Source organism: Cucurbita pepo, chromosome LG14, assembly GCF_002806865.2.
Source record: "Cucurbita pepo subsp. pepo cultivar mu-cu-16 chromosome LG14, ASM280686v2, whole genome shotgun sequence".
Lineage (NCBI taxonomy): Eukaryota > Viridiplantae > Streptophyta > Magnoliopsida > Cucurbitales > Cucurbitaceae > Cucurbita > Cucurbita pepo.
The window spans coordinates 4477793-4487827 of record NC_036651.1 but is presented as its reverse complement, the minus strand read 5'-3'; the positions used below and the strand labels follow the sequence as shown (position 1 = coordinate 4487827).

The window sequence follows — 10035 nt, the reverse complement described above, 5'->3', positions numbered from 1 at the left end:
GTAACATCCGCTTATTGACATCTCGAATCACAAGAGTTACTACTGACGGATAATTTGCTTTGAAAACCAACCAGAAAACAAAACATATTCATACATGGTAAGTAAAACATTTGAATCAATCGGTCAAGGTAAAACCCAAGTACTTTTTACCACTCAAAATAACCGGTATATAAGTTTTTAACAACAAAAGCACATATACATAAAACAGGCTCAGAAAAAGGATTCTCTGTAATCTGGTTGCCTCGTCACCACGATTGTTCTGCACCTTCCCTATCTGAAAAAAAAAAAGTTAAAATAATATTGATGAGTAATTAATTTAGTGGGTAAGTAGCTAACTTGTCGTTTACAAGTTTTATTACTTATCTTTCTAACCCTTCTTAAATTTTATTTATAGGATTATTTGCTCATTGAAAGGTATTACCGCTACTTTTAGCTTGGGTTATTGACTCTCTGTATGCTTATTTAGAATCTACGGACACGTATTTAAGACTCGCCCTCCGTCAAATACAGCCCATCTACTAATTTCTTAACATCATATAAACCAACGATCAAGAATTCTCATTATTCCTTACTTAGCACACAGCGCATCGATAAGGAACTCCGCGGGAATTAATAGACTACAATACTCAATATTATAGCCCATGACTCAATAAACTATACGCATAACCTAGAGTCATAACATTTTTACTAGCATGCTCTGACCATGCATTCATATATTTATAAGGTTCGACTTATGGAACTTTCTATTTTGTATTTATTGCATGCTTACCATTGTAGAACCACTTCATCCACTTAGCTGCACCGTCACTGCCGCCTCACGCCCTTTACTAGTGGCCTTTACTCAACGATGTTGCTATTAAGATCAAGGATTTGGGAGCGGAGGAGGATGTAATTTGGGTGTTTGTCAGTAGTAGTGGCAAAACTTGGATACTGACGAGTGAATGATTCTATCCATCTTCCATAGTTGATTTTGGGCATTCGTCGAGTTCCCAACAAGAAATGTGTGTGGAAAGAGATGGTCGATTGAGCGAGGAAGAAGAAAATAGAAGAGGAGATTATTGTGCAACAGCAACAACAAGAGGTCCGATGGTGACATCAAGTCGATCGAAGAAAGGAAACAGAGATGAAGAAGAAAGGGAAGGACGACATAGCGAAGGAGGAAAGAGATGAATGTTTTAATTGAATGATTGGTATTCTGGTGCGAGACATTCCAAAAAATGTTGTCTTGTCCTAGGAATCCGTGTAAGAAACTTCTGTTAGGAATCAGTGTAAGAAATTCTGTCATCTAACATGCACTACAATATTCTAGGTCTACGACACATCAACTCTTCATTATCATCAACCATTACGTTAGTAAGTGTTAAGAGTATGACGATGGTTTGCAAAACTTCCATCAAAATATATGTCATTGTACGTGTACGATAACAGTTAGTTACATTTTAAATTTAGAACTGACATCGAATTCAATGTCGTTTCAAAACCGACATCGAACCCCCATGCCTCATAGATTTAAGATGACAGTTTTCAACAATGTCTTGTATGCTTCAATTGAACACCCATACCTCTATCATTTTATTTCATAATACGAACTCAAACCCTATATAAAACAAGTTTACAAGCCATCCAACCAAACCATATCCATTCATTAAGAAAGCCATTTCAAACCACATTTCCATTTCAACATCGAAACTTCATTATTATAACATAACAAATCGATGACGCTCGAGAGGATGGCAAGCTAATAAGATTATGTAAACAAAAGAGGGAATGTAATGGATTTGGAAACTCTTTCATTGGATGTGAGGTGTTTATTGAATAAGCATTGTCTAAGAGAGTAGAAGAGTGGGAAGGGCAAGGCAAGGGAAGGTATTCAGCTTGTTTTTATTCATCAAGAGGTGAAAGAACATTACTTTATTTAATATTGCAGGAGTGAAAGGAGGAGATGGACATGAAAGCATTTAACTAGACGCCATTTTGAGGCGTTGCAGCAGGCTTGCTGCCTTTGGCCCATTTCATTTCAACTTCGTGCAGTTGCATGGAAGCCATCAGTGGATGAAAGCCATAACTATCGCAATTTCCATAAGAAAATTTGTCGCATCCCCTGCGTCCGTAGGTTGGACAAACATACCCCAATGTGCACTCATTGGACACCCCTCGACCTCCAATTCCTGGGCCAAACCAATGCTCCCCTCCCCCTACACCTGCCCTAAATCCTGATCTATACCCAATATCCACTCCCAGTCCCAGTCCCAGTCCATTAATCATTGGATCAACATCTCTCCTCACACCACCTTCACTACTGCTTACCCCTCCCTCAGTTCCTGGCCAAGCTCTTGGTCCCACTGTAGGACCAGCCTTAACATTGTTTACCCATCCTTCAGCTCCTGGACCAGCTTTCGGTCCAGCTCTTGGACCAGCCTTAACATCGCTTACCCATCCCTCAGCTCCTGGACCAGCTTTCGGTCCAGCTCTCGGACCAGCCTTAACATCGCTTACCCATTCCTCCGCTCCTGGACCAGCTTTCAGTCCAGCTCTCGGACCAGCCTTAACATCGCTTACCCATCCCTCAGCTCCTGGACCAGCTTTCGGTCCAGCTTTCGTACCAGCCCAAACATCGTTTACCCATCCCTCAGCTGCTGGACCAGCTCTAACATTGCTTACACCTTTCTCAACTCCTGGGCCAGCTGTTGGTACGGCTCCTGGCCCTGCCCCAACATCAAAACCAGATCCATCATCAGAGTTGGGGACTCTATTGGCAAAGGTGCAACTTAAACAGAGGAAAACAAAAGGAGACAGAAGGAAATATTTGAGGGAACCCATGGTTTTAGTGGAGATTTGGTGCTTTGGATGGGTGTGAAGTGAAGACGAATAGGAGGGATTTTATATATGTGCGAAGGGAACTGAAGTTTGAGGCGTGGGGAAGGTAAAGTAAGGGCAGTGGGTATGGCTTCATTTTCCAGGAATCCACTGGTCATGAAATTAGTGTTGCTATCTAAACATTACGTGTTTATGCATTCATATGGGATTAGTTACATACCAAAGAGGAGCAGTATGGACTTTCAGAAACAATTTTCATGCTCTTAAGTCAAAAAATTAATGAACATTATAGTAATTAAACCAACATGTATACAAGTCAAAAGGTTAAAACATAATGAATTGTTTTAACTCAACAAGAATGTATCAATTATAGATGCCATGTCACAATCTTGTTGAGACTAAAATGAGGTATAATCCAAAATTGAAGGACATGATTAAAGATGTTTGCCATAAGGTAAAAATTCTAACAAGTTTCAACTCCAAGGGTAGTTTTTGAAACAAAAATCCCACAGTTCTAAGTTCATACAATCAAGTGGTAAGGTAAAAACTGTAACTAGGTTTAGACGAAATTTAGAAATGGCAGAAGAAGTGCAGAAGGCATGAACACTGGAGATTCACATGGTGGGTTTTGTAGAGAATAATGGTTTTTAAAATACGTAGGAAACTATTTTATTGATGGATGAAATTACAAAAGAAGGGAGAGAAATCCCAAACGAAAGGAGTTATAAAAGCTTCTCCAATTGGTAGGAAGAGATAAAGGTGTGTAGGATTTAAAAAGAGGTAACAATTTACACCAACAAGATATAGCTAAGTAAGTAATACTATCCAAAAGGTGCTCAAAAGGCCTTTCCTTGGCCTGAAAGGTTCTGTGGTTTGTTCGTTCCATGTGACCTAAAAGAAGGCTTTGATGAAGTTAACCCAAGGATATCTCTTCTCATTCTTAAAGGGATGCCCCAATGAAGTGGAGCAAGGAGAAGGTGAGCTAGCTCGGGGAAGGGAGCCGTCCATTCAAAGGAACTCACAAGGTATGTACAGAATAGTGTGGCAAAAGAGCACCAGGGTGTGAAATAGCCATTTAAGGCATGCAACGTTGAAGCTTTTCATGTGTTGTTGGGGCAATAAACAATTTCCCATAAGAAGAATTTGGTTTGCTTCCGATATGGGTCTGTGGAGAAGAATGGTTAGGAATTGGTTTAACTAATAAAAAGGAAAGGTTTGCTTTCTTCATGAATTCTGTGCTTNAAAAAAACCAAGAAAACAAAAGGTGAGGGATCCATAGGTTTTGTACAAAGAATGGGGTGGAATTTTGTGATGAGATAAAAGGCTGGGTGGAAGAGGAATGAGTCTTGAGCAAAGAATGGCTAAGGTCATTAGATTATGCTAGAAAACGATGGCATTTAAATCAAATCTCCATTATGGTACAACGAGATTCAAACTTATTGGGGAAAGAAAGAACTCAACTCCTCAACTCCTACTCCAAAATATAGAGCAAGAGCGGGACACAACTTCCATTTCGAAGTACAATTCTCAACCTCGACGCGTTCCTCCATCATTTAAGGATATTATGATGAACAGAGACTTTTCTATTGTAAACTCATCTAGAGTAACAAAGAGATTGGCTTTCAAAGAAAGTTGAGGTACCAAAAAGGTTGTACCTTACCCTAAAGAATGATACCAAAGGAGAAGGTGAATATGTTTTTTCGAAGTCATCGACTAGTGAAAACATCAAAAGGACGTCTTTAAAATTATTAACTTTTGATATATCTGCTTCTGAATCCCATTTCTCAAAGTGACCCACTAAACACTGATTCAGCATAATTATTGTATCCCATGAATTCAGATGAAATCCAAGTTCATTACAATAAACAGAGATCTAACTATTTCACATTATTGGAAACTCACAGTATTGGTTTGTAGCCACCATAAGAGATGGGAGCAATTTGCAAAAGATAGAATCTCAGGTAGTCTGGAGCTCACATTTCAACAACGCCCTAAAAGGCCTAAACATTTTCACCACTGCCTCCTGATTCCACGTCCTTCAAACTCTCAGCCAACATTCTTGCCCTGTTCTGTAATTGTCTTTCTTGAGCAACCATATACAAACCTAGACAAGTGATAATAATTATCAAGTTAGGAAGTTTTGTTATACCTTATATGAAGATAAAGAATGATACAAAAGATTACACAAGTCCAAGCCATATTTGGGACTGATATAAAATGGTAAAAATCACTTTTGTCATACTCAAAATCACTTCAAACAGGCCTTTAATCATCCAAATCAATTTAATGCTTAATCTTACACGTTTAAATGCAGATTTCAGACCATCAGAATTGATTCTTGAACGATTAAAAACATGTTTTAGAGTGATTTTGAACGTGATAAAAGCGATTTAAACTCTTTCAAAATCTCTCTCAAGCATGCCCTAATATGGCTTACCGACTGCACTTCCTAGGGCACAGACCCAGAGAACCCTCATGGACCATTTGTCACCAATAACTCCTCTGCCTCCCATTCCTTTCTGCAAATAACAAGCAAATAGCCTACCTTAGTCATTACAGCACTCAGAGAGACAAGCCTCCTAAAGGGTCAAAGAACATGGCACGATAGGTTCATGTTTTACTGTTAGAAGCCCCTGAATTCGGGAAGATTTCAAATCCGTTCTGATTCGAAAAATTTCTTCTATATTCAAAAAATAGATTTAAGCCTCCCTACAACAGTTATGAATCGATGGTTTCTTCTATACTCAAGCAAACTCAATGTCTTTCAAACAAACTCTGATGCCTTTTTAGCTTTATGTTTTCATTTGGATTGATTGAAAATTGGTTGAAGCANAAAAAAAAAAAAAAAAAAAAAAAAAAAAAAAAAAAAAAAAAAAAAAAAAAAAAAAAAAACGCTTGTTTCGATGTTCTTCTTCGTGGATGAACGAATAAATCAATGAAACAAACTAAAAAATAAAACAAAAGAAGCAAAACCTTGGGCTGAATATGAAAATGAGCGGCGGCGCGACCACACTAACGGCGCGGGTTCGGGGCTGACGGAGATAAGTAACTCTGATTGCACGGAGGCGAGAGAATGTGAGAGGGAGATAGCTGTGGAGAGTTCGTTGGGAGGCTGAGACGCGCGTCCCGCAGGGCTAGGATGCACTAGCTGGGGGTGGGAGGGAGGTGCGCTGAATTAAAAATAGGATTAATTAACTAAATAAATATATAAATATATTTATTTATTTATTTATTTATTTATCTTTAATATATATTAATTAGGTTAATATATAAATGATTTTGAAGATTAAGAGTTTTAATTTTGAAGCTATTATAAAGTCATATATATTATCTTTATAGAAGATGTATGTTATCTTTATGGAAGAGACTTAGAAAATGCGTAAAATGAACATTTGTATATTTTTTTTTAGTCAATGACTAAGTTTCATTGTAATTCTATAGTTTAGGTTACATATAGAATTATTCAAACTAGATATCATTGATCTTGGTTGTGAAGTGATTCAAATCTCAAACAAATGTTCTTGTCTTGAGATTTGAAATATTCGATCAACAAGATAATCGGAATCTTACTTCCCTTATAGTGATTCCTTATCATTTGGTATGAGAGCTTTCATTGAGTTAATTCCTTATCCACGAAGGTCGACAGAAATGATCGGATTGGAGAGCTTCCCTTTGGAATCCATGGAATCCAAAGACAACATTTAGAAACGTTCAAAAACTTCTTCAGAGTGGAACGATGCAGTACCAAACCGCAAAATACACTCTTCTATCACATCTCGGTCCCATCTTCGTTGGATGGCTGCTGCCGCCTGTAATAAGATGCAACAAAAATTTGAGGAACTAGCCTGGGATTGGAGAGCTTCCCTTTATTGGAACCCAAAAGACAACATTTGGGAACTTCATGGTTCCACTCAACCATGCAGTACTAAACACGAGATAATCCTGTAAAACACAGACTCTTCTGTCACAGGGCGATATCTGGGTCCAATCTTTGCTGGATGGCAGCTGCAGCCTGAATTAAGATGTAGCAAAAACTCGAGGAACTAGCCCGAGATTGCATCAAATTAAACTGCAGGAAAACTTCGTTCACATTTATGCCTACCTCAAACTTTCCGAGCTTATACTGGTAAGCCATCTCCTCACCGAGTCGAGCTTGTTCGCTCTACGAGTAGTTCTTGCCTGAAAAGTAGAGTGAATTGGATAATGATTTTTAGTAATAGTTCGTTTGCTAGTCTGTTGAACAGCTATTTGATATACTTTTGAAAATTGAATAAAGAATTTCTTCTATCCATCATCAAACATCCATGTTCAACAACCAGATGAGCAAAATTCCCAGAAAGAGATGCATTTAATCATCAAAATGAACAGCAGGTAAAGAAAGAGGAAGAACAGTAGAAAGTACCTCCTCTGTTCTTCATCATCAAACACATTAAAAATGCTGTATAAAGTTCGCACTACAAGAGATATTGATCATAGTAATGTTCCATCTAGCATTCTAACTTCTCAAACAAGAACGTGGTAGCTGCATACAATAATCACTCAGAACCTTACTTTTTGGATGGAAAAGTGGCCGTGTAAAGGTCCTCTATGAATCTGTACAAACAATCATCACAAAATGAGTAAGAGAAATAAACATAACAGCTATCTTCGACCGTTATTAATATAACAGCTCAAGTTCACCGCTAGCAAATATTGTCCGCTTTGGCCCGTTACATATTGCTGTTAGCCTCACAGTTTTAAAACGCATCTGCTAGAGAGACGTTTTCATACCCTTATAAGGAGTGCTTCATTCCCCTCTCCAATCAATGTGGGATCTCACAATCTACCCCCTTGGGGGGCCCAGCATCCTCGTTGACATAGCATTCGGTGTCTAGCTCTGATACCATTTGTACCAGCTCAAGCCTACCGCTAGCAGATATTGTCCACTTTGGTCCATTATGTATCTCCGTCAGCCTCACGATTTTACAATGCGTCTACTAGAGAGAGGTTTCCACACCCTTATAAGGAATGCTTCGTTCCTCTCTCTAACTGATGTGGGATCTCACAAGTAACGACTGGGAGGAGCAAACTAAACATGATCAGTTCGTCTACTTACTGCTCAAAAACTTAGCTTCTCTTCCCAATTAGCTAGACTTCCCAAGTTCACATAAAAGCAATGTAATATTCAAAGTAATATGATCAGCAACAATACCACAGCTACGAAAGCAGTTAGATCATAAATTCTTCTGACCTTGGTAGACATTCATGTTCAATCAAACGAATAGGCACACTACGAAAGTAATATGAGTCCCATAAACAGCATAAGTGGGTTATCTGGATCAAGTATTGGAAGTCTTCTTTCTCGACGGTGAAATAACATGAAAACCAAATTTGGTTTTAATTAATTCAAATCCATTGAAAGTATGCAATCTGTTCATAAAAATGAAGGAAATTCAACTACTGCATAGAGCAATTGCACAAACTTTGTAGTTGTAAGCCGTAAGATAATGTTACAGATCACAAATTTCATGAATTAGCATGATTGAGCTAATGAAAAATATTGGGCATCAATCAATTTACGATGATGCAATGAACTTCATCAATCAAGAAGTTGCAAGAAAGAGCCAATGGTTATGCAGAAGAAACCAATATAGAAACTGTTTCACAGTATAATGAATATCAGGTTTAATTGATTACATGCAGAGAGCTTCATCAAAGCCAAAAAGTTGAGCAAGAAAGGAAGACAGCAAGCACAAACCGAAGCATTCATGGAATTCAATCTTCACGTACCAGGTATCAGTTTCTTTGATAATGTTGTACTTTCCGCATGAATTCGTCACTGCTCCTTTCTTTCCTCGTTCCTTCTTCTCCTTCCTCCGTTTCTCTTCCTCCTCCTCCTCCTCCTCTCCGAATCATACTCAAGCTATCAGATTCGGTATCCTCGGAATCAGAATCCTTCTCGCTACTACTGTGTCGTTTACGGGATGTGCGCCTTCTTCTTGAACTCATTCCACGTTTCTTGTCATGCTTATCATCGGAATCCGAACTGATTTCCTGCGTTTTCGTCAATCGGAGCTCAAATTTTCACGATCCTTGTCGGAATTTCTCTTTGACCTAGAACCGTTCTCTTCTTCTCCTCTTCCTTCGCTGGTCTCGTCGTTATCGGAACTTCCTCTCTTAGTTAATAGCTCACCGTTTCGATCTGTAGCCATTTTCGTTCGGGATTAGAGAATTACAGGAGAGGGGAAATGGGAGCGGAGAGCTCGGAGAAGTAAGGTTCTATTTTGGTACATCCCACATCGAAAAATGTAACAATTAATTTCTGTTATATGAAATAAATTTAACATCTACTACGTTGTGTTCGATTAAAGGAGAGATGGTTGGCATCTCCCCTGACAGGGTCGGGAACAGCCTTCGGGCTTCCCTGTTAAAACACATCCGGTTAAGGCTACCCACCTCTCGCAGGTGGATCTATAACCCAATTTTTTTTTTTTTATTCTTCAGCATTTTATACCAAAAAAGCAAAGAAAAATGGTAACTTCACATTCTAGCCTTCTAGGTCTTCTTCATTGAGTGGACATTCTTTTAAATTTTCGTTTGGGTTAAATTACAAATTTAGCCTCTAAATTTTCATATTTATATTTATTTGCTCAAATAAATTTTCATATTTATATTTATTTGCTCAAATAATTCTAAAAAGTTTTCAATCTACTTTTATATTTTTTAATTTTATATGTAATAAATTTTTGCTTCAGAAAAATTTCATGAACCCCTTTAGAGTTTTGACAAAAAAATTTGTTGGATTAGGGTTTTTGCCTAATAAGGTTAGACATCAATTAAAATTGATGGTTCCAATATCAAAAACCTTATTATACACAAAATTCACAATAGAACTTCGAGACTTTTTAAAGTGAATCTATTGAATCCTCGAAAAAAATCGTGGGTTATGAATACTCAGGCCGATTTCCATCTTTTCAAAATTCAAACCGAACACTTCATTAAATATTTTGGAAGGTTTAAAGACTAAATAAAAATTTGAAAGTTTATGAACTAAATTTGTGATTTAGAAGCCGTTTGATTTAAAATTTTGTTTACAGTACCTAAAAATAGATAATAGGATGCATGTTGTATGAGAATGACATCAAATTTTCATATAAATAAATAACATTTTTGTTAGGTTCTCCCAATTAATAATAATTTTACATATATAAATAAATAAATATATATATATATATATAT

General features: G+C 37.6%; 1 protein-coding gene, 1 long non-coding RNA gene and 1 other non-coding gene across 6 annotated transcripts; 1 reads left to right on the top strand and 2 right to left on the bottom strand.

The window, feature by feature from the left end:
* Positions 1-1681: 1681 nt before the first annotated feature.
* On the bottom strand, positions 1682-5992 carry LOC111809676 (fibroin heavy chain-like). Of its 3 annotated transcripts, XM_023696056.1 has the most exons (5): positions 5791-5992; positions 5255-5336; positions 4720-4921; positions 2602-2705; positions 1682-2463 (listed from the first exon to the last, which is right to left on the bottom strand). In XM_023696056.1, the coding sequence occupies exons 3-5, from the start codon at positions 4739-4741 to the stop codon at positions 1963-1965; spliced, it is 627 nt and encodes a 208-aa protein (XP_023551824.1). In that variant the 5' UTR covers positions 4742-4921; positions 5255-5336; positions 5791-5992; the 3' UTR covers positions 1682-1962. The 3 variants fall into 3 exon arrangements, with proteins under 3 accessions (XP_023551824.1, XP_023551823.1, XP_023551825.1); XM_023696055.1 differs by having other exon boundaries at positions 1682-2705; XM_023696057.1 differs by lacking the exons at positions 1682-2463; positions 2602-2705 and having other exon boundaries at positions 4554-4921.
* Positions 5993-6193: 201 nt separating this feature from the next.
* Positions 6194-9253, bottom strand: LOC111809677. 2 transcript variants are annotated; one of them, XR_002817280.1, is made up of 2 exons: positions 8587-9253; positions 6194-7410 (listed from the first exon to the last, which is right to left on the bottom strand). It is a non-coding gene; the product is annotated as an uncharacterized LOC111809677 (long non-coding RNA). The 2 variants fall into 2 exon arrangements; XR_002817281.1 differs by lacking the exon at positions 8587-9253 and adding an exon at positions 7588-7624.
* On the top strand, positions 9154-9285 carry LOC111810962. The gene has a single exon (XR_002817477.1). It is a non-coding gene; the product is annotated as a U6atac minor spliceosomal RNA (small nuclear RNA).
* Positions 9286-10035: the final 750 nt, after the last annotated feature.